Here is a 25,096-nt window from a genome sequence, read left to right as displayed (position 1 = left end):
GACCCTGAGATCAAGACCTGAGCCAAAGGCAGACGCTTAACGACTGAGCCAGCCAGGTGGCCCTATTATGAAGTTATTTTAATGTATAATCCAGGTGTCGTATAGACATGCCCTTTAAGACCTGCATGAGACTGTCTTAAAGCTCTATCCCACATCCAGTTTTAATTACTAAAATTCAATCAGTGAATTTTTCAGGGGTTCTCCAGGTTTCTTCTCATTACTTGTCACCATTATTTCCTGAGTCTATTGAATTTTTTCCTATACTTTGTGTTTTGTAGATGTTGATTTACTTTTTTCCAGACAACAAACAAAAGATTAGACACAGCCTAGTCTTCATAATTTTCAAATGCTCTCTCCAATATCACTTTCATACAGCAATAAGTGAGTAAGACTTTTTACTGTTCTGGAGAGGTGATTACATTGCAGTCCCACCCAGCATTTAACTTAAACATGGATATCAGATTTATATGTTCTTTGAAGGTACTGCAGTTATTGCTGTCAAGTACGGTTCCAGCTTGAAGCCATCCTGCTGGAAAGTTTCTCCTGTAGCCTTATTATAAATTTCCCTTTTATAATTGAGTTTGTGAATGTCTATCCCAAAAAATAAAAAAAATCAGTGATAATGGATTTATCATCTATTGAAATGATTGTGTATTGTCCCCCTTCCCTCCCTCCCTCTCTTTCTCCCTCCCTCCCTCCCCCTCCTTCTTTTTCCTTCTTCTCTGCTCTTGCTTGCCTCTAAATTCTCTTCATTTTATAGGCAGAATAGTGTTAACTCTTTCTTTGTTGTCTCTTTTCAATCCATACCTTTAGGGCTTTTCACCTACTCCCCCCCCCCCCCCCCCCCGCCAATCCTTTGTTTTATGAAATTATTTTTCCAACAAAGTTCCTCAGAGGAAATTTGATTCCATCTGGAGAATAAGTTTGTTTGTTTGGTTTTCCATTTTGCTATCAATACAACACATCAATACCTCAAAAGGAGAGGGGGAGAGAGAGGGAGGGAGAAAGAAAGAAAAGGAGGGGAAACAATACATGGTCATCTCAATAGATGATAAAGGTATTATCAATGATTTTTTAATTTTTTGGGATAGACATTCACAAAGTCAATTATAAAAGGGAAATTTATAATAAGACTACAACAGAAAATTTTATAGACATTTCATGAACAGAAAATTAAGTGAAGCTAGCAGAATGATAAGATTGCTTGCTATTGCCAATATGGTTCAAAATTCTGAAAGTTTTAGCTGATGCAGTAAGACACAAAACAGAAATAAGAGCCGTAATGATTAGAAAAGAAAAGGGAAACTTGTAGATGGTATATGTCCTTAGAAAACCAAAAACAATGAAACAAAGAAATCCTTAGAAAGAGTGAGAGTTTAGTAAGGAAACAGATTGTTAAGTAAATACAGTAAGTACAATAAATAAATAGCTATCTTATATCCCAGCAATAACAATTTAGAAACTATAATTTAAAAATGTACTCTGTGAACAAGAGAGGGCAAACATATATACTGTCCAGAGAAAATACCTGCTAAGAATTTCCAGGACCAAGGAAAACTAAACTTCCCTGAAGGAAATAAAAATCTTGAATACATGGGAAGACCTTTTTGTTGGCAGGTGACAGGAACCTGGTACAAACTATCTTCAGCTCAGAATGGGATTTGCTGGAAGGATACCGTAGTAGTTCACAAACCTATGAAGAGCTGTAGGTCTGGAGATAGGAGGGATTACAACCAAGGACATACCACTCTCAGGATTCTTTTTTTCTGATTTCCTTAGGGTACTAGTTTCATTTTCTCAGCTTATTTAGGTATTGGGATGTGGTGGCTTGCACTAGCAACCTACTAAGAAAGAAAAGGTGCTTAAAGGTTTCAGTGTGGAAAATACCAGGGAAGATCTGTGATTATCCAAGCTTGGGTTGTATACCCTCTCTTTGACTAATCACTGAAGCCAGTAGAGTAACATAGCTGAAAGCCCATAAGAGTCATATGGAATGAGTAATGTGGGAGGGGATGTTCTCAAAATAAAATGAGAGGGGCTGTTATAAGCAGGGAAGAAAAGGTGCTTGGGTAAAAAAATACAACAGGTATTCCATACAGAAAGGACTACTCATCTACCTGGATGAGAGCATGATATATTCTGAAAGTTTTAGCTGATGCAATAAGATGCATAATTCTTTTCCTTGAGTAATTGATTATAGTTTTCTTAAGTACTGTCTCAGTATACACTCAAAAGGGAGAGTTCTCTTTAGAAATTGACAAAGTGATTTTAACTGACGTTTTCTTAGAGACATAAGCAATTAAGAATAGCCAGAAAGAGAAAGGAGGAGGTCTTGCACTATTGGATATTAATAGATACTGTGAAGTTATACCAAGTAAAGTAATGTGATCCAGTCATTAAAAAAAACAGGTTAATCTAACGGTATAACTCAGAAACAAACCCTAACGTATTTGAGAATTTAGAATATGTCATTACAAATCAAGTTGTATTCTTACATTTTGATAGAGGAGATCTTGGTGTGTATATATTAGAAATAGAGTTAAATTTTAAAATCTTTTTGAAATTGCAGGAGACAAAATCTCTGAAAAGTTTTCAAAATCAAGAATTGGTATATTAAAAGTAACAGAACAGTGCCTATGTGACTGATTTAAAGATACTCAAGTCTTTATCGATACCTTATTTTTTGCACTGTCATTGTTTGTTTTTAGTGAGCATAAAACTTCCCATCTGGGTTTTATTAGGTTCATTCTTGACCTCTGTGCTCCAGCCCCAATTTTCCTACCCATTGGGAATTTCAGGACCCTTATCCTCCCAGAAGGAGAGGATACCTACAAACCCACGTCACAGATATTTTGAGAATCATTGATGGTTTCTAAGGATTTTTTTCACCTTTTTGGAGATTTAACCCTCTTTCCTCTGTGCTTTTGCAGGACTCTAATTTCTCAGCCTTTTGCCAGCATAATCTTTGTGTATTTTTTTTTTTTTTAAATCAGGAACTGAGTTGATAAGTCACTTGTCAGATTTAAATAGGATTACCAAGCACATCACCTTGGGCTCCTCCTGCCGGCACTTTATCAGACTGCCACCATTAGACACACTTCAGAATGAATCTGTAGCTATTTCTGATTTAGATCCTTCTCATCTCATTTTCTTGCTTTCTTAAGAAGTCTTTTCTCAACCGATTAAACTTACCTTGCATTATTCATCTCCCCCTGCAGCCCAAACTTCCTTCTTTAAAGGAAGCTGCAAAGGGCTTCATGGAAGAGACTAAGCAACATCAAGGCTCTGCCTGGTGGCAGATAGAGTGTATCTTCTTTCTTTTGTAAAAGAATATTTGTTTCATAATGACAAATGTGGAATATTCTGCTTGATCGACATTATGCGTCTGTTTATTTGCTCATAAATAAAGTACAAACAGTGTGATAGATCACCTGGAGCCCTGGAGTAGGAGAGTGAGAATTTTGGGTCCAAGCAATCTGTTGTTTTCTAACTCTGTGATCTAGGTTATTTGATCTCTTGGAGTCTTAATGTCCTAGTGTTCAATAATATTTCAATAATATTTACTTCAAAGGGTTGATTTGACGATTGGATAAGGTAACACAGGTGAAGCCCTCTTTACAGTGTCTAGCACATAGAAACTGCTGAACAATGTTTGTTACATCTTGTTCTCTTGATAAGCTCAGTGGTACAGATGCTGCCGCCAGAGTTTGAGTCCAGAAGATTTATAATCAATCTAGAGGGTTCCTGGGGTACACAAAAAGTTGTCTTTGTGAGGAGAAGAGAGAGAGTTTATCACAGAGACAGAGGGGAAATAACAGAAAAGGAGAATGTAATAAGCTTCAAATGAGAGCCAGGAACAAGTCAAAGGAGACAGGAAAGCCGGGTGGGGAGGGGAGGGGAGTGGGCAGAAGCAGATGACAAGATGTGGGCTGAATGAAGTTGCTCATCTCCTGCACCTGAGCCACATTATTTTTGGTACCCTGAAGGCTTGATTTCCCTCATGGGGTTTTTGATATTATTGAGAGAGACCTGTGTGACTCTATCTGTTTCCATATTTTTGCTTCTATTTAGTCAGAAACATTTCATGCCTTCAAAATCAGCTTAAAATAAGGGAAATCCAAATCAAAACCTCAATGAGATACCACCTCACACCAGTCAGAATGGCTAAAATTAACAAGTCAGGAAATGACAGATGTTGGCGGGGATGCGGAGAAAGGGGAACCCTCCTACACTGTTGGTGGGAATGCAAGCTGGTGCAGCCACTCTGGAAAACAGTATGGAGGTTCCTCAAAAAGTGGAAAATAGAGCTACCATATGACCCAGCAATTGCACTACTGGGTATTTACCCCAAAGATACAAAAGTAGGGATCAGAAAGGGTACGTGCACCCCGATGTTTATAGCAGCAATGTCCACAATAGCCAAACTGTGGAAAGAGCCAAGATGCCCATCGACAGATGAATGGATAAAGAAGAGGTGGTATATATATACAATGGAATATTATGCAGCCATCAAAAGGAATGAGATCTTGCCATTTGCAACGACGTGGATGGAACTGGAGGGTATTATGCTGAGCGAAATAAGTCAAACAGAGAAAGACATGTATCATATGACCTCACTGATATGAGGAATTCTTAATCTCAGGAAACCAACTGAGGGTTGCTGGAGTGGGGGGTGGGGTGGGAGGGATGGGGTGACTGGGTGATGGACACTGGGGAGGGTATGTGTTCTGGTAAGCGCTGTGAATTGTGCAAGACTGTTGAATCTCAGATCTGTACCTCTGAAACAAATAATGCAACATGTGTTAAGAAAGAAAAAAAGAAGAAGAAGAATGTAGCAGGAGGGGAAGAATGAAGGGGGGGAAATCGGAGGGGGAGAAGAACCATGAGAGACGATGGACTCTGAAAAACAAACTGAGGGTTCTAGAGGGGAGGGGGTTGGGAGGATGGGTTAGCCTGGTGATGGGTATTGAGGAGGGCATGTTCTGCATGGAGCACTGGGTGTTATGCACAAACAATGAATCATGGAACACTATATCTAAAACTAATGATGTAATGTATGGGGATTAACATAACAATAAAAAAATTTAAAAATAAATAAATAAATAAATAAATAAATAAATAAATAAACAAAAAAAACCAATATCAGCTTAAAATAAATCAGAGCAGGGGAATTTTTATTGTTCATTTTGTCAGAGCAGACCATTCCAGTGTCCCTCAAGGGTGCTCTGCCCATATTTGTGGAGACTCAGAGGAAGAGTTCTTTCGTGCTCTCAAAGTTCAACTCCAAAAGGCCCACATCAAATTGCCTTGGGAAGAGCCATGGCAAGGGGCTGTTGTGATCCTTCTAAGGCAGGAATGAGTAGCAGATGGGATTCTGGTTGTATTTTCTAGATTACAAAAACTGTGTGGGAACTCTGTGCATTGGGTACCTCTTGAACCCAGCTTCACATCCTCTTGGCCCACTTTTTAAGCCCTAGCTGTACTGTTTTCTCTTGATTTATGTCCTGGGGATTCTCTGATGATGTGGGAATTGTCCCACAGCCATGCATAATAGACCCAGAAAGCCTAGGGAATTAATACCCTGTGGGGTTCTGCTTGTCCCTGGGAATAGAGCTTGCATATACATGTTCCTTCTTCCATTCCTCAGGAGGATAATTATGAGCATCACTCATGGCTCTTCTGAAGATTTGACAGCTATGATACAAGGGACAGGAGGGAGGAATTAGGATTATTTTGTTGTTATAAGGTACTAACACTATGCATGAAGTGGTATGGTGGTATTTGGAAGTGAACTTGGATTAACTGTAAACGTATGTTGTGAAATCTAGGGCGACCACCAAAAAATAAAAATAAAAATAAGAAAAGAACTATAACCAATAGCGTAGCATATCTTAACATAACCAATATGCTAAGAAAGAGAGAAAATGGAATCAGGTAAGATGCTCAATTAAAATGACACAAAGCAGAAAAACAGTGGAAGACAAAAATAGGAACAAAAAACAAGAGCAACAAATAGAAAGCAGTAATGAAGATGGTAGATATTAATCCAATTATGTCAGTAATCATTTGAATGCCAATGGTCTGAATGCACCAGTTAAAAGATTGTCAGAGTGGACCAGAAAATAAGAACCAACTATAATTGGCTATAAGAAACCCACTTTAAATATAAAAACTCATCATATAGATTAAAAGTAAATTGATGGAGAAGAATATGCAGCAGTAATAACTATATTAATTTCAAACAGAGCAGACTTCAAACAAGGAAAGTTATCGGGGATAAGAGGGAATTGCATCATGATAGAGGAGTCAATTCTCCAAGAAGACCTAAAAATCCTTAATGTGTATGTGCCTAACAACAGAATGTCAAACTATGTGAGGCAAAAACTCATAGAATTGCAAAAAGAAATAGATGAATTCACTATCATAATTGAAGACTTCAACACCTTTCTCTCAGAAATGGACAGATTCAGCAGACAGAAAATCAGCAAGAACATAGTTGGACTCACCACACCATCAATCTGGTAGAATTGAAAATCTGTCTCTAAATCAGGGGCATATATCTTTTTGTACTGAGTTATGGACCCCTTTGAAGATCTCACAAAAAATCTGAAACCTCCCCTCAGAAACAAACACAAAGATTTATTTATCAAAAAGTTGCTATAAATAAAAGTAAGATTTTTACACTCTAAATCTTTCATCACAAATCAGTTTTAATAGGAATAGTTATAAATGAATTGTTGTTCAGATGCTAATTAGGAAAAATAGCTGGAAATATTTTTTCCGAAGTATCATCATAAATCTTTAGAAGGACTTCCCTATCTCTGGGATTGGGTAGTGAGAGGGAATATACCATAAAGTTATATATAGTAATATAGCAATGGGATTCCTTATGTGCATCAAGAATGATCTGTATACTGAATATATACTAACTCTTGTATGTAAATAACACTCTTTATGTATATAGATGCTGTTTTAATGAATGAAATAAAATTTATTTAAAAAGGGAAAAAAAGCCCACACCATCAATCAACTGGATATAATCGACATCTGTAGTCTGTTTCCTCCAACAACAGAGGAATACACCACATTCTGGGTCATAAAACACACCTTAACAAAAATTTAAAAGAATAGAAATCATGCAGTGTCTGTTCTCAGACCACAATGGAATTAAACCAGAGATCAATAACAGTCTCCATTTGAGACTCCTAATGGAGAGCTTAGGTCCCATGGCCCTTCTGATTTACTCACTGAGAAAATGGTGAAAAATCTATTATGAATTCATTAGTGCTTTTTAAAAAAATTTTATTTATTTTTTATTATTATGTTATGTTAATCACCATATATTACATCATTAGTTTTTGATGTAGTGTTCCATGATTCATTATTTGCGTATAACACCCAGTGCTCCATGCAGAACGTGCCCTCCTTAATACCCATCACCAGGCCAACCCATTCTCCCACCCCTCTCCCCTCTAGAACCTTCAGTTTGTTTTTCAGAGTCCATCGTCTCTCATGGTTCATCTCCCCCTCCGATTTCCCCCCCTTCATTCTTCCCCTCCTGCTATCTTCTTCTTCTTCTTCTTTTTTTAAACATATAATGTATTATTTGTTTCAGAGGTACAGATCTGTGATTCAACAGTCTTGCACAATTCACAGCGCTCACCATAGCACATACCCTCCCCAATGTCTATCACCCAGCCGCCCCATCCCTCCCACCCCAACCCCCACTCCAGCAACCCTCAGTTTGTTTCCTGAGATTAAGAATTCCTCATATCAGTGAGGTCATATGATACATGTCTTTCTCTGATTGACTTATTTTGCTCAGCATAACACTCTCCAGTTCTATCCACGTCATTGCAAATGGCAAGATTTCATTCCTTTTGATGGCTGCATAATATTCCATTGTATATATATACCACATCTTCTTTATCCATTCAACTGTCGATGGACATCTTGGCTCTTTCCACAGTTTGGCTATTGTGGACATTGCTGCTATAAACATCGGGGTGCATGCACCCCTTTAGATCCCTACATTTGTATCTTTGGGGTAAATACCCAGTAGTGCAATTGCTGGGTCGTATGGTAGCTCTATTTTCAACTTTTTGAGGAACCTCCATACTGTTTTCCAGAGTGACTGCCCCAGCTTGCATTCCCACCAACAGTATAGGAGGGTTCTCCTTTCTCCACATCCTTGCCAATATGTGTTGTTTCCTGACTTGTTAATTTTAGCCATTCTGACTGGTGTGAGGTGATATCTCATTGAGGTTTTGATTTGGATTTCCCTGACGCTGAGCGATGTTGAGCACTTTCTCATGTGTCTTTTGGCCATTTGGATGTCTTCTTTGGAAAAATGTCTGTTCATGTCTTCTGCCCATTTCTTGATTGGATCATTTGTTCTTTGGGGGTTGAGTTTAAGAAGTTCTTTATAGATTTTGGATACTAGCCCTTTATCTGATATGTCATTTGCAAATATCTTCTCCCATTCTGTCAGTTGTCTTTTGGTTTTGCTGACTGTTTCTTTTGCTGTGCAAAAGCTTTTTATCTTGATGAGGTCCCAATAGTTCCTTTTTGCCCTTGCTTCCCTTGCCTTTGGCGATGTTTCTAGGAAGAAGTTGCTGCGGCTGAGGTCGAAGAGGTTGCTGCCTGTGTTCTCCTTTAGGATTTTGATGGACTCCTGTCTCACATTGAGGTCTTTCAACCATTTTGAGTCTATTTTTGTGTGTGGTGTAAGGAAATGGTCCAGTTTCATTCTTCTGCATGTGGCTGTCCAATTTTCCCAACACCATTTGTTGAAGAGACTGTCTTTTTTCCATTGGACATTCTTTCCTGCTTTGTCGAAGATTAGTTGACCATAGAGTTGAGGGTCCATTTCTGGGCTCTCTATTCTGTTCCATTGATCGATGTGTCTGTTTTTATGCCAGTAGCATACTGTCTGATGATTACAGCTTTGTAATAGAGCTTGAAGTCCGGAATTGTGATGCCGCCAGCTCTGCTTTTCTTTTTAACATTCCTCTGGCTATTCGGGGTCTTTTGTGATTCCATACAAATTTTAGGATTATTTGTTCCATTTCTTTGAAGAAAGTGGATGGTATTTTGATGGGTATTGCATTGAATGTATAGATTGCTCTAGGTAGCATTGACATCTTCACAGTATTTGTTCTTCTAATCCATGAGCATGGAACATTTTTCCATTTCTTTGTGTCTTCCTCAATTTCTTTCATGAGTATTTTATAGTTTTCTGAGTACAGATTCTTTGCCTCTTTGGTTAGATTTATTCCTAGGTATCTTATGGTTTTGGGTACAATTGTAAATAGGATCGGCTCCTTAATTTCTCTTTCTTCTGAAAGAGAGGAACCTCTTGTTGGTGTATAGGAATGCCACTGATTTCTGTGCATTGATTTTATATCCTGCCACTTTACTGAATTCCTGTATGAATTCTAGCAGTTTTGGGGTGGAGTCTTTTGGGTTTTCCACATAAAGTATCATATCATCTGCAAAGAGTGAGAGTTTGACTTCTTCTTTGCAATTTGGATGCCTTTTATTTCTTTTTGTTGTCTGATTGCTGTGGCTAGGACTTCTAATACTATGTTGAATAGCAGTGGTGATAGTGGACATCCCTGCTGTGTTCCTGACCTTAGGGGAAAAGCCCTCAGTTTTTCCCCATTGAGAATGATATTCGCTGTGGGTTTTTCATAGATAGCTTTTATGATATTGAGGTATGTACCTTCTACCTATACTCTGAAGAGTTTTGATCAAGAAAGGAGGCTGTACTTTGTCAAATGCTTTTTCTGCATCTATTGAGAGGATTATATGGCTCTTGTTTTTTCTTTTACTAATGTATTGTATCACATTGATTGATTTGTGGTTGTTGAACCAACCTTGCAGCCCAGGGATAAATCCCACTTGGTCATGGTGAATAATCCTTTTAATTTACTGTTGGATCCTATTGGCTAGCATTTTGGTGAGAAGTTTTGCATCCATGTTCATCAAGGATATTGGTCTGTAATTCTCCTTTTTGATGGGGTCTTTGTCTGATTTTGGGATCAAGGTCATGGTGGCCTCATAAAACGAGTTTGGAAGTTTTCCTTCCATTTCTATTTTTTGGAACAGTTTCAGAAGAATAGGTGTTAATTCTTCTTTAAATGTTTGGTAGAATTCCCCTGGGAAGCCATCTGGTTCTGGGCTCTTGTTTGTTTGGAGATTTTTGATGACTGCTTCAATTTCCTTGGTGGTTATAGGTCTGTTCAGGTTTTCTATTTCTTCCTGGTTCAGTTTTGATAGTTTATACATCTCTAGGAATGCATCCATTTCTTCCAGATTACCTAATTTGCTGGCATATAGTTGCTCATTTCATTAGTGCTTTTACATGAATTTATAATTTATTAATCACATTTATATATACTTAAAAATTAGTCATAAGTATGTGTAAGACTTTATTTCATCTACAGATGAGACAGATTCATAGACCCTTTCATATTACCATGCTATTCCTCACAAGTTCACTGCTCTGGAGTGTGCCAGTCTCCTTTCTCAAACACAGATATGGCCTTAGTTCTTTTTTGTCTAAAGAAGACTTTCTAAATGACTAGCATTTTATTCAAGGCAATTTACAACTTGTCCAACCAGCCTTTGACCTTTTCTCTGGTCACTGTCCCCTCTCACTTTGCTCCAGCCTTTACAAGCTACTTTGTTAACCTCTGAGCTTTTGCACATACTGTTTGCACTGGAACGTTCTTTTCTCTGTTTTTCACCTGCTGAAGATCTGTTTCTGCTTTAGATCGGTATCAGATGTGATGTTCTCTGTGTAACTTTCCCCCCTGGCCCTGAAGCAGAGTGGGTGAGCCCTCCTCTGTCTCCTAGAGCACTTCATTTGCCCTTAGTTATGGTGCATTGCCCACTTATTGTGATTGCTTATGGGTTCATCTTTCTATTTCTGTGGCCCAGAATGGAACCTGGCATATTGAGGGAATTAAATATATCTACATTGAATGACTAAATAAAAGAATGAAGGGAAATGGGCAGGGAGTTTATTATAAGGCTTTTGTTTAGATCAAATTTAAGAAAACAGGCTACTGCTGTTGTTCTTCCTCCTAGAACCAGACCTTAGTTAACATAGAACAGACCTTTTTTGACATAGAACCAGACCTTCATTAATAGGACCAGATCTTATTAAGATGTCTGTTTAGGACTTTAGAAAAGCTGTTCTGCATTTCAGGAGTGGGAGGCATCTGTTTCCTGGCACTAGTGTGCTTTAATTTTCTCTTGATTAATACAAAAGCAGTTTGGATGTGGGACATCCCAAGGGGAGCAGTCATAGCCATGGTCATTGAAAGAGTTGTTTGCTGACCCATGTGAGTCCTTAGTGAAGGTTCAGGGATCTTTGTGAGATGCTCCCCTTTGTGTGTGAAGTTCTTTTGACCTTAGTGGCAAAGCTGTCCTTCAGATGATTTCTTCTGTTGTGGGGTGCAAGTAGCTGGTTAGGGTCTTGGGGAGGCATGCCCATATGCATACAGATTTATTCTCTGCCCACCTATCACATGCATATGCATTAGCTGGGAGTGCTTTTTAGCCCTCTGTGCATGCCCCCTCAGACCTCATAAAGAACTTTTATGTAAATTAGAAAAAGGTCCTCCCTCTGCATGGATGGGGTAGAAAAAGTCAATCCCTTTTGGATGGACACAGCTCCATGGGTACAAGACTTGGCAACCCAACAGTATCTTTATGCAAGGATAAAAAGCAATAGTAATACTCTCAGGCTCCACTTAAAAAAAGTGTTTTTTTGCTCATAGACCTTTTATAATAGCTATTTTTATAGTATTTATTTATTTGTATTTTTATAATAACTTTTTATTTTAGAACAGCTTAGGTTTACAGAAAATTTGCAAAGATAGTATTGAGAGTTCCCAGATACCCCATTCCCAATTTCCCCTATTACTAATCTCATATTAATATGGTACATTTGTCACAATTAATGAACTAATAGTGATGAATTATTATTAACTAAAGTACATACTTCATTCAGATTTCCTTAGTTTTTACCTAATGTCCTTATAAGTTTCACAATCCCATCAGGACACCACATTATATTTAGTCATCATGTCTTCTTAGGCTCCTCTGGACTGTGATAGTTTCTCAGACTTTCATTACTCTTTAATAACCTCGACAGTTTTGAGGAGTACTGGTCAGGTGTTTGCAGAATGTCCTTCATTTGGGATTTGTCTGATGTTTTCCCCATGTTTAGACTGCATATTTGGATAGATTTTTATTATTTACATATGGTAGGGCCAACAGATCTGGAGATGACTGCCACTGAAAAGATAGTTTTGTAATACTTGCAGATTCCCAAAGATGGGGTACATATCTCACCATGGAGGCCATGCAGAGAAGCACTGGGATCAGTTATAAGGCAGAGCTGTGGTGGAGGATAAACTGTGGGAAAGTGTCTTTATTGTGGCTTCTGTAGGGAGTAATGGGCAAGGCAAGGTAAGCAGCCTTAGGATTGGCTAGTTTGAATAATCTCAGTGGGCTCTGGAACATAGGGGCTGTCTCTAGTTGTCTGGTACCTGCCCTGGGGTGAGTGGGGCAAGTGAATAGTGGCCCAGAGTGCAAAAGCTCAGTAAGGGAGGTATTGTGGGGGTAGACTCTGGTTTGGTTGGTTTGTATTTGAAAAACAAGGTGACTCAGATGCATTACTGAGTTGTCCAGAACAAGGCATGTCTGGGATATGCATGTAGGGCAGATGTTAAAGATCAGGTTTACAGAAGCTAGGAATATGCTTAATACATTGGGGCTATGTGTTTTGGGAAGGAAGATCACAGAGGTGAAATGCCATTCTCATCATATCATTTCAAGGGTACATGATATCAGTGTAACTTATCCCTGTCAATATTGCCCTTGATTGCCTGGCTTATCAGGCCCTATTTTGTGATACTATTACCACTTCATGTTTGCCTTTAATGTTCATCTCATATGTTTGAAGTGTTTGTTGGGTAGAATATCAGTAAACCTGCGGTGTAATTTTCCTTGGGTCTTGATCTTCTAGAAGATTGAAACTGCCAGAGTGAGTTCTGGGTTTTAGGGGCGGGGCCCTATTTGGGGTGGGTGTCTCCATAGAATGGAGTCTTGAAACTTGGTCCTTGCACATGCTGATTTCATAAGGGACGCTTGTGTCTGAACATCCTTACTCTTCTCTAAAATGGTAGTCCTTTGTATACTTCTAATTGCTGAATAAATATATATTTAAGTGTCCACAGCTCTACCAGGAGTTGGAGTTGATCACCTCTGAAATGAGACAAGATATATATCCTTACTACTTAGCTGTGGGTCAAAATATTCAGGGTGTTAGCCTATTTTCTGCATATAAATTTAAAAATTCCTGGTTGCTCCATAAGTTGCCTGACCAGTATCTTTTGGAGCCCTCAGATGATGGTGGAGATCATGAGAAATATATGTTTCCCTGCTTTGATTTTGAGAATCCCGAGTTGGGCAAGGCAGGACGTGTTGTTGGTTGGTAACTGACTGCACACCTTTCTCCCCTCACACCTCAGGGTCTAAGTCACAGAACTGTCTGTGGAACTCCCTCATCGATGGGCTCACGGGGAATGCCAAGGAAAAGCCACGGCCAATGATTGTCCATGACCCTCGACCACCAGAAGAGATTCTAGCTGATGAATTGCCTCAGCTTGATAGCCCGGAAGCCTTGGTGAAGACGTCCTTCAGGTTTGGTGGATTGCAATCAATTTGTTCCTTCTTATTTGCTGCGGAGTTATTTCAGTCCAGTTGGGTGCATCGTCAGCGTGGCCAGCAAATTACCTCATTTCTCTGCACCGAGTAAATTAGAATTGAGGAAGGAGTATTGGAATTAATGCTAGCTGGACTTCTGGCTGGATTTCCTGAACATAGTGAAGATCCTATCAGTAGTTAAATTGCTGTTGGTATTTAATTGGTATTGGCATTTAAATGCTGAGGCAAAGGATTTACTGATGTTGGCAATTTGAATTGGATTAATGAGTCTTTTGCTTCAAAGGAGGATGAGCATGGAGATAAGTGCACAGAGAAAAAGCATGTGTGGGAATGAATTCAGCCTTTAGAGTCTCTGGCTGGGGGCAGGTTTCTAGTTGTAAGAGTTGTCAGAGCTGCAGATCTTCCTGTGTGCTTTCCCAGGTGGCTGCTGACTCTGTTCTTGTTCGTCATTTGGTCTTCTGTCTTCTGTAGAGGCCTCTTGCATTGTCTTCCTGTATTGGACCCCACTTAGCCATGACTCTGGCACTCACCTTTCCACCGTGTCAAAGAAAAATCCATCTGAGTAGGGGACGTGGTGGATAAAAGTGATTTCTTCCCCCCCGAATGGGGCTTTCAAGTTCACTTTTGAAATACACAGTGGTGCTGGCATCAGAAATTAAGGTTGATTTTTTTTTTTTTTACCAGCCTGCCTCCCTCTCTTTTCTTTCCTCCCTGTTACCCTAGTTTTATGTCTTTCACTTTTCTTTCCATTATAGAAGGCTCTCACATGCTCCACATGGCTAGCAGAACACAGAAACCTTGATGTTTCTTCTCCCATAAACAACTCCGACAACTCTTGGCATCCATGAAAAACGTGCTCTCTTTTGCATCCAGGTGATGTGTGTAATCGCTCAGTAAAAAACCATTTCATTGTGTGAAGCTTCTCAGTGTAGATTGAATTATAGATGAACTCGGAAAAGCAGTGATGAATAGGCGTTTGGATTTCTTTATGTAATGTGACTGATGCAGTGGCCGGGGCAAGAACTGCAAAGCAAATGCTCTTCTTATTTCTACTAAAGGTTTGGTTACTGCATTGTGAGGTTTTACATAAAATAAAACCCACTCAGGTAGAGGGAAGTTAACTTCCACAAACCTGCGGTTCTCTGCACGTGACTGTGGTGGGAGAGGGGAGGGCGACTGCCTTTCTTGGGCTGTGTGTTCTCATTTTGGAGCGTCTCTGGTGGAGTCCACCCTTTCACCTGCGGTCTTCTTGTAGCTCTTCCTTCCAGTTGAGGCCAGGTTCACTGTCCTCTTCAATGAACAGCTAAAGAGGCATTCTCCTGAAAAAAACATCTCATTTGCTTGCCAATTCTTGCCAGTTCTTCTCTTGGCATTCAGTGCTCTTTAATAGAGAAAATGTATTGACGGTCATGAACTTCATTTGATCTGCTAGTTGTGTTATGTATCAATGTCTGGGTTGCAGAAAAAAATATTAAATTATGTTTGTTAAGGTTGGGACTTATTTTTGGTGCCTTGTAACACTTGGTGCAGTAAGAAAAACGTGGCAGGTGTAAATATACCAACCCTTCAGCAACTGAAGCTAGAAATCCATTGGTGTTGGTTATTCATTTATTTGTCTCCTTAATACAACTGTGTGTTATTCTGGCACCATCCTTTCTTCCAAAGAAGGTAAGTGATTTCAATGACAATGTTAGAGGGTAGATATTCTCTAAAGCAGTTGTCCTTAACTGTGGTGGTCACATCAGTTGTGGGATTTGTTGTACATAAATTATCATAAGCAAAGTAGTAACATGTGGGAACAGTTTATTTATCAGGAAATAAATTAGAGCAGAATCAAGGTTACCCGTGTAATAATGCCACTTGTTTTCTATATGCTTTTTGGATTGCAAAGAAATGAGTCGTCGCTGGATTTTAAATAAAACTGATAGGAATATATCACTTATGTGTTCTCTCGTGCCCCCACCCACATTTCACTCAAGTGAAAAAAACATGAGAATTGCTGACTTCCCAATGTTAGTGACTCTGGGAAATCTTGGACGAATGGTGTGTTATACCTGCACATTTTTAAATTTCAGGGGCGCATCAGTGAGAGGTGCTCTCAGTCCCTGAGGTAACTCCTTTTACTAAGCCGTACAGTCTTACTTACCTCTACTGAGGTTGAAATATTGGGTTCATCTTTCTTTTTTTAAAAATTTTTATTAATTTTTTTGTCTGAGAGAGAGAGTGCACAAGCAGGGGGAGTGGCAGGCAGAGGGAGAAGCAGGGTCCCCATGGAGCAGGGAGCCCGATACGGGGCTTGATCCCAGGACCCTGAGATCATGACCTGAGCTGAAGGCAGACGCTTAACCGACTGAGCCCCCCAGGCGCCCCTGGGTTTGTCTTTCTGACTCTGAAAGTCAGAGCTGCTCAGCCCCTGTAACGTGTGTATGTGTGTGTGTGTGTGTGTGTGCATGTGAACACATTTATGCTCACCTGAACACACATTTAAGGCATCTGGGCATGTGATTGTTAACATCTCGTCTTTCTCAGTTATGGAGGGTCTTGTTTGCTGAGGAGGAGCACATGGTTCTCATCAGTTTGCATTGTAATTCTTCATAGCTCCTCTGTCGGACTGTTACCACTGAGCAACAGAGTGGCAACTTTGCTTACTCTCTTCTCTTCCTCCTCGTTCCCACTTGGAAAGCATTAGGAATCCTGGGCCATGAAATATGGTCATCAGCTTTAATTATCAAATAAGATCCAAACTGCAATGACAGTAAGCCCAATGTGCCAGATTATCAGGAAGTCTAGTCTTTTTCTTGGGGGTTTGTCCCCCTAACTGTACCAGGGACTCCAGGCTTACTGACAGTGGTTACAGACGCAGCCCTTAGTCTGCTCTGCCTCCTGCCACCTACCAGGGCAATGGGGTCTCACGCTGAGGGTGGACTTTCTTTTTCTGTTTTTAAATTTTTTATTGTTATGTTAATCCCCATACATTACATCATTAGTTTTTGATGTCGTGTTCCATGATTCATTGTTTGTGCATAACACCCAGTGCTCCATGCAGAACGTGCCCTCCTCAATACCCATCACCAGGCTAACCCATCCCCCCACCCCCCTCCCCTCTAGAACCCTCAGTTTGTTTTTCAGAGTCCATCGTCTCTCATGGTTCGTCTCTCCCTCCGATTTCCCCCCCTTCATTCTTCCCTCCTGCTATCTTCTTCTTTTTTTTTTTTCTTAAGATATATTGCATTATTTGTTTCAGAGGTACAGATCTGTGATTCAATAGTCTTGCACAATTCACAGCACTCACCATAGCACATACCCTCCCCAATGTCTATCACCCAGCCACCCCATCCCTCCCACCCCACCCCTTACTCCAGCAACCCTCAGTTTGTTTCCTGAGGTTAAGAATTCCTCATATTAGCGAGGTCATATGATACATGTCTTTCTCTGATTGACTTATTTCGCTCAGCATAACACTCTCCAGTTCCATCCACATTGTTGCAAATGGCAAGAGCTTATTCCTTTTGATGGCTGCATAATATTCCATTGTATATGTATATACCAGATCTTCTTTATCCATTCAACTGTCGATGGACATCTTGGCTCTTTCCACAGTTTAGCTATTGTGGACACTGCTGCTATCAACATCGGGGTGCACGTACCCCTTTGGATCCCTACATTTGTATCTTTGGGGTAAATAGAGGGTGGACTTTCTTTTTTTTTTCTTTTTTTAAAGATTTTATTTATTTGACAGAGAGAGACACAGCGAGAGAGGGAATACAAGCAAGGGGAGTGGGAGAGGGAGAAGCAGGCTTCCCGCAGAGCAGGGAGCCCGATGCGGGGCTCGATCCCAGGACCCCGAGATCACGACCTGAGCCGAAGGCAGACGCCCAATGGCTGAGCCACCCAGGCGCCCCAGAGGGTGGACTTTCTGACCTCAGTGAAGTTCTAAGTCTGTGTCCAGTCCAGATCTCCTCTTTCTTGTGATGCCTCCTCTGGCTGGCTTCTCTTGTCCTTTCCTGACACCTGGCCTCAGTTAGCACCACCACAGTTTCTCACATGTATTTTAATGATGTTGATCCTCAGAAGGAAGGGGTTAGTTGTTTCATATCACTTTCCCTAGAAATCTCTTCTAGCTTTCTGCAAGTATGCGATGACAATTACATACAAGCCAGTCCAGGACAAAGAATGCATACTTGTTTTCTTTCTTTTTTTTAGTTTAATTTTATTATGTTATGTTAGTCACCATACATTACATCATTAGTTTTTGATGTAGTGTTCCATGATTCATTGTTTGCGTATAACACCCAGTGCTCCATGCAATACGTGCCCTCTTTAATACCCATCACCAGGCTAACCCATCCCCCCACCCCCCTCCCCTCTAGAACCCTCAGTTTGTTTCTCAGAGTCCATAGTCTCTCATGATTCATCTCCCCCTCTGATTTCTCCCCCTTCATTTTTCCCTTCCTACTATCTTCTCTCTCTCTCTCTTTTTTTTTTTTTAACATATAATGTATTATTTGTTTCAGAGGTACAGATCTGTGATTCATCAGTCTTACACAATTCACAGTGCTCACCATAGCACATACCCTCCCCAATGTCTATCGCCCAGCCACCCCATCCCTCCCACTCCCCACCACTCCAGCTACCCTCAGTTTATTTCCTGAGATTAAGAATTCCTCATATCAGTGAGGTCATATGATACATGTCTTTCTCTGATTGACTTATTTCGCTCAGCGTAATACCCTCTAGTTCCATCCACATCGTTGGAAATGGCAAGGTTTTGGGTTTTTTTTTGTTTATTTTTGATGGCTGCATAATATTCCATTGTATATATATACCACACCTTCTTTATCCATTCATCTGTTGATGGACATCTTGGCTCTTTCCACAGTTTGGCTATTGTGGACATTGCTGCTATAAACATTGGGGTGCACGTACCTCTTCGGATCCCTACATTTGTATCTTTGGGGTAAATACCCAGTAGTGCAATTGCTGGGTTGTACGGTAGCTCTATTTTCAACTTTTTGAGGAACCTCCATACTGTTTTCCAGAGTGGCTGCACCAGCTTGCATTCCCACCAACAGTGTAGGAGGGTTCCCCTTTCTCCGCATCCTCACCAACATCTGTCGTTTCCTGACTTGTTAATTTTAGCCATTCTGACTGGTGTGAGGTGGTATCTCATTGAGGTTTTGATTTGGATTTCCCTGATGTCGAGTGATGTTGAACACTTTTTCATGTGTCTTTTAGCCATTTGGATGTCTTCTTTGGAAAAATGTCTGTTCGTGTCTTCTCCCCATTTCTTGATTGGATTATTTGTTCTTTGGGTGTTGAGTTTAAGAAGTTCTTTATAGATTTTGGATACTAGCCCTTTATCTGATATGTCATTTGCAAATATCTTCTCCCATTCTGTCAGTTGTCTTTTGGTTTTGTTGACTGTTCCCTTTGCTGTGCAAAAGCTTTTTATCTTGATGAGGTCCCAATAGTTCCTTTTTGCCCTTGCTTCCCTTGCCTTTGGCGATGTTTCTAGGAAGAAGTTGCTGCGGCTGAGGTCGAAGAGGTTGCTGCCTGTGTTCTCCTTTAGGATTTTGATGGACTCCTGTCTCACATTGAGGTCTTTTATCCATTTTGATTTTATTTTTGTGTGTGGTATAAGGAAATGGTCCAGTTTCATTCTTCTGCATGTGGCTGTCCAATTTTCCCAACACCATTTGTTGAAGAGACTGTCTTTTTGCCGTTGGACATTCTTTCCTGTTTTGTCGAAGATTAGTTGACCATAGAGTTGAGGGTCCATTTTTGGGCTCTCTATTCTGTTCCATTGATCGATGTGTCTGTTTTTATGCCAGTACCATACTGTCTGATGATTACGGCTTTGTAATAGAGCTTGAAGTCCGGAATTGTGATGCCACCAGCTTTGCTTTTCTTTTTCAACATTCCTCTGGCTATTCGGGGTCTTTTCTGGTTCCATACAAATTTTAGGATTATTTGTTCCATTTCTTTGAAAAAAGTGGATGGTAGTTTGATAGGGATTGCATTGAATGTGTAGACTGCTCTAGGTAGCATTGACATCTTCACAATATTTGTTCTTCTAATCCATGAGCACGGAATGTTTTTCCATTTCTTTGTGTCTTCCTCAATTTCTTTCATAAGTATTTTATAGGTTTCTGAGTACAGATTCTTTGCCTCTTTGGTTAGATTTATTCCTAGGTATCTTATGGTTTTGGGTACAATTGTAAATGGGATTGACTCCTTAATTTCTCTTTCTTCTGTCTCGTTGTTGGTGTATAGAAATGCCACTGATTTCTGTGCATTGATTTTATATCCTGCCACTTTACTGAATTCCTGTATGAGTTCTAGCAGTTTTGGGGTGGAGTCTTTTGGGTTTTCCACATAAAGTATCATATCATCTGCAAAGAGTGAGAGTTTGACTTCTTCTTTGCTGATTCAGATGCCTTTTATTTCTTTTTGTTGTCTGATTGCTGTGGCTAGGACTTCTAATACTATGTTGAATAGCAGTGGTGATAGTGGACATCCCTGCTGTGTTCCTGACCTTAGGGGGAAAGCTCTCAGTTTTTCCCCATTGAGAATGATATTTGCTGTGTGTTTTTCATAGATGGCTTTTATGATATTGAGGTATGTACCCTCTACCTACACTCTGAAGAGTTTTGATCAAGAAAGGAGGCTGTACTTTGTCAAATGCTTTTTCTGCATCTATTGAGAGGATTATATGGCTCTTGTGTTTTCTTTTACTAATGTATTGTATCACATTGATTGATTTGCGGTTGTTGAACCAACCTTGCAGCCCAGGGATAAATCCCACTTGGTCATGGTGAATAATCCTTTTAATTTACTGTTGGATCCTATTGGCTAGCATTTTGGTGAGAAGTTTTGCATCCATGTTCATCAAGGATATTGGTCTGTAATTCTCCTTTTTGATGGGGTCTTTATCTGATTTTGGGATCAAGGTAATCGGTGGCCTCATAAAACAACTTTGGAAGTTTTCCTTCCATTTCTATTTTTTGGAACAGTTTCAGAAGAATAGGTATTAATTCTTCTTGAAATGTTTGGTAGAATTCCCCTGGGAAGCCATCTGGTTCTGGGCTCTTGTTTGTTTGGAGATTTTTGATGACTGCTTCAATTTCCTTGGTGGTTATAAGTCTGTTCAGGTTTTCTATTTCTTCCTGGTTCAGTTTTGATAGTTTATACATCTCTAGGAATGCATCCATTTCTTCCAGATTATCTAATTTGCTGGCATATAGTTGCTCATAATATGTTCTTATAACTGTTTGTATTTCTTTGGTGTTGGTTGTGATCTCTTCTCTTTCATTCATGATTTTATTTATTTAGGTCATTTCTCTTTTCTTTTTGATAAGTCTGGCCAGGGGTTTATCAATCTTGTTAATTCTTTCAAAGAACCAGCTGCTAGTCTCATTGATCTGTTCTGCTGTTCTTTTGGTTTCTATTTCATTGATTTCTGCTCTGATCTTTATTATTTCTCTTCTCCTGCTGGGTTTAGGCTTTATTTGCTGTTCTTTTTCCAGCTCCTTTAGGTGTAAGTTTAGGTTGTGTATTTGAGACCTTTCTTGTTTCTTGAGAAAGGCTTGTATTGGTATATACTTTCCTCTTAGGACTGCCTTTGCTGCATCCCAAATAATTTGAACAGTTGTGTTTTCATTTTCATTTGTTTTCATGAATTTTTTAAATTCTTCTTTAATTTCCTGGTTAACCCATTCATTCTTTAGTAGGATGCTCTTTAGCCTCCATGTATTTGAGTTCTTTCCGACTTTCCTCTTGTGATTGAATTCTAGTTTCAAAGCATTGTGGTCCAAAAATATGCAGGGAACGATCCCAATCTTTTGGTACCAGTTGAGACCTGATTTGTGACCTAGGATGTGATCTATTCTGGAGAATGTTCCATGGGCACTAGAAAAGAATGTGTATTCTGTTGCTTTGGGATGGAATGTTCTAAATATATCTGTGAAATCCATTTGGTCCAGTGTGTCATTTAAAGTCTTTATTTCCTTGTTGATCTTTTGCTTAGATGATCTATCTATTTCAATGAGGGGGGTGTTAAAGTCCCGTACTGTTATTGTATTGTTGTCGATGTGTTTCTTTGCTTTTGTTATTAATTGGCTTATATAATTGGCTGCTCCCATGTTAGGGGCATAGATATTTGCAATTGTTAGATCTTGTTGGATAGAGCCTTTAAGTTGGATATAGTGTCCTTCCTCATCTCTTATTATAGTCTTTGGTTTAAAATCTAATTTGTCTGATATAAGGATTGCCACCCCAGCTTTCTTTTGGTGTCCATTAGCATGGTAAATGGTTTTCCACCCCCTCACTTTCAATCTGGAATTGTCTTTGGGTCTAAAATGAGTCTCTTGCAGACAGCATATTGATGGGTCTTGTTTTTTTATCCAATCTGATACCCTGTGTCTTTTGATTGAGGCATTTAGCCCATTTACATTCAGGGTAACTATTGAAAGATACAAATTTAGTGCCATTGTATTGCCTGTAAGGTGACTGTTACTGTATGTTGTCTGTGTTCCTTTCTGGTCTATGTTACTTTTAGGCTCTCTCTTTGCTTAGAGTACCCCTTTCAATATTTCTTGTAGGGCTGGTTTTGTGTTTGCAAATTCTTTTAGTTTTTGTTTGTCCTGGAAGCTTTTGATCTCTTCTTCTATTTTCAATGACAGCCTAGCTGGATATAGTATTCTTGACTGCATATTTTTCTCTTTAGTGCTCTGAATATATCCTGCCAGTCCTTTCTGGCCTGCCAGGTCTCTGTGGATAGGTCTGTTGCCAATCTAATATTTCTACCATTGTAGGTCACAGACCTCTTGTCCCGAGCTGCTTTCAGGATCTTCTCTTTGTCTCTGAGACTTGTAAGTTTTACTGTTAGATGTCGGGGTGTTGACCTATTTTTATTGATTTTGAGGGGGGGTTCTCTGTGCCTCCTGGATTTTGATGCCTGTTTCCTTCCCCAAATTAGGGAAGTTCTCTGCTATAATTTGCTCCAATATACCTTCTGCCCCTCTTTCTCTTCTTCATCTGGGATCCCAATTATTCTAATATTGTTTCATCTTATGGTATCACTTACCTCTCGAATTCTGCCCCTGTGATCCAGTAGTTGTTTATCTCTCTTTTTCTCAGTTTCTTTATTTTCCATCATTTGGCCTTCTATATCACTAATTCTCTCTTCTGCCTCATTTATCCTAGCAGTTAGAGCCTCCATTTTTGATTGCACCTCATTAATAGCCTTTTTGATTTCGACGTGGTTAGATTTTAGTTCTTTTATTTCTCCAGAAAGGGTTTCTCTAGTATCTTCCATGCTTTTTACAAGCCCAGCTAGTATCTTTATAATCGTCATTCTGAACTCTAGTTCTGACATCTTACTAATGTCCGTATTGATTAGGTCCCTGGCAGTCGGTGCTGCCTCTTGTTCTTTTTTTTGAGGTGAGTTTTTCCGTCTTGTCATTTTCTCCAGAGAAGAGCAGATGAATGAGAGAACAAAATGCTAACAGGGTAACAACAACTCCAGAAAAGTATACACTAAACAATCAGAAGAGACCTGAAACTGGGGGAAAAGAAAGGGAAAGAAAGAAAAAAAGAAAAAAAAAAAAAGGATATGATCAAATATGATCAGGCTGGTGAATAGATCAGTGGCACAGACTAGATTTTGGGCATATTTTGGTCTGTTAGAAGAAACTGCCTCCCAAAATTTTAAAGAAAGAAAAACTTATATATGTACAAAAATAAGGGTAAATATGATGAAGGGATGGAATATGACTGTAAAGATGAAAATTATAAAAGATTTTATAAAAGGAATTAATAAGATAAGAAGTTGGTTGAAAAAAGAAAGAAGAGAAATTAAAAAAAAAAAAAGGGAGAGAATGTGATCTGGCAGGAGACTAGAACAAAGCCATACACTAGAGATTTAGGGTATATTTTGGTCTGTTAGAAGAAACTGTATCCCAAAATTTTAAAGAGAGAACAACTTATATATATACCAAAAATAAGGTTAACTATAATGAAGGGATAGAATATGACTCTAAAAATGAAAAATAAAAAAGATTTTTAAAAAAGGGATCGATAAGATGTTGGTTGAAGAAGGGAAAAAGAAAAATTAAAAAAAACAGAAAAAGAGAAAAAAGAAAATAAAAAAATTAACTTTGAAAGACTAAAGAATCAGGGGGAATAAGCCATGAATTCTATGTGCTGTATTCCCCTAGCGCTGGAGTTCTGCCATTCTCATTGATCGTAAACTCGGTCTTGGCTGGCTGTTCTCGCTGATCTTCTGGGGGAGGGCCCTGTTGCCGTGGTTCCCAAACGTCTTCGCTGGAGATGGAATTGCCCTGCCCTTGCTCGGTCCGGGCTAAGTAATCTGCTGGGGTTTGCTCTCGGGAGCTTTTGTTCCCTGCAAGCTTTCCGTAGAGCTTTGGAGGATGAGAGTGAAAATGGTGGCCTCCCAATTTCCTTCCCGGAGGAGCCAAGAACTCAGGGCCCACTCCTCAGTGAGCCCCAGAGAAAAGCAGTCAATCACTCCTGTCTCCCCGGTCTCCGGCCATACTCCGCGCTCACCCGGCCTGTGACCGCGCGTTTCTCTCTCTGGCACCCGACCCCGTGTGGAGTCTCCAAACCAAGCAGATCCCTGTGGTGCGCTCCCGCGCCGCTCCTCCTGGGGTAGGAAGGGGAGTCTCCCCGGATCTGCTGCTTGTTGGGTCCCTGCTGGAGGAGCAGAGGCCCGACTGTGCTGCGGATCACGGTTTATGGCAATCCTGAGCTGAGAGCCTGTGCCTGGGCTCTGTCTCTGCAGCCAGCTTCCCTGCTCCGATACCTGGGAGCTCTGCCGCACTCAGGCACCCCCGGTCTTTCTGTGACCCCAAGGGTCCCGAGACCACACTGTCCCACGAGGCTTTCACCCCCCGCTTAGCCACTGGAGCGACGTCCCTCAGCAGAGCCGACTTCTAAAAGTTCCGATTTCGTGCTCCGCGGCTCTATCACTTGCCAGAAGCGGCCCCCGGAGGCCCCCTCCCCCGCCATCTATCCTCCCGAATATCGCCTCGGATTCACTTCTCCGCACGTCCTACCTTCCAGAAAGTGGTCGCTTTTCTGTTCAGAGAGTTGCTGCTATTCTTTTCTTCGATCTGTTGAGTCTGTAGGTGTTCAGAATGGTTTGATACCTATCTAGCTGAATTCCTGGGACCAGACGAAATTTAGGTCTCCTACTCCTCCGCCATCTTTCGAATGCATACTTGTTTTATATTTGCATAATATTTCCATTCAAATAATTCCTTCTAGATCAAAGAGACAGCCTGCTCTAAAGGTAAATTCTATTCTCTATTTCCAAAGGTAGGAAGTGTTTATA

At 40.1% G+C, this 25,096-nt stretch overlaps 1 protein-coding gene across 4 annotated transcripts in view; it reads left to right on the top strand.

The window, feature by feature from the left end:
• PDE1C (phosphodiesterase 1C) overlaps positions 1 to 25,096 on the top strand; it is a 506,198-nt gene that overhangs the window by 104,052 nt on the left and 377,050 nt on the right. For all 4 annotated transcript variants that reach the window (XM_036098663.2, XM_078059427.1, XM_036098664.2 and 1 more), the window contains exon 3: positions 13,548 to 13,719. In XM_036098663.2, coding sequence (XP_035954556.2) covers positions 13,548 to 13,719 — 172 coding nt within the window. The remainder of the gene's footprint in view (positions 1 to 13,547; positions 13,720 to 25,096) is intronic.

This window comes from Halichoerus grypus, chromosome 12, assembly GCF_964656455.1.
Source record: "Halichoerus grypus chromosome 12, mHalGry1.hap1.1, whole genome shotgun sequence".
Classification (NCBI taxonomy): domain Eukaryota; kingdom Metazoa; phylum Chordata; class Mammalia; order Carnivora; family Phocidae; genus Halichoerus; species Halichoerus grypus.
This window is presented reverse-complemented; position numbering and strand designations above follow the sequence as displayed.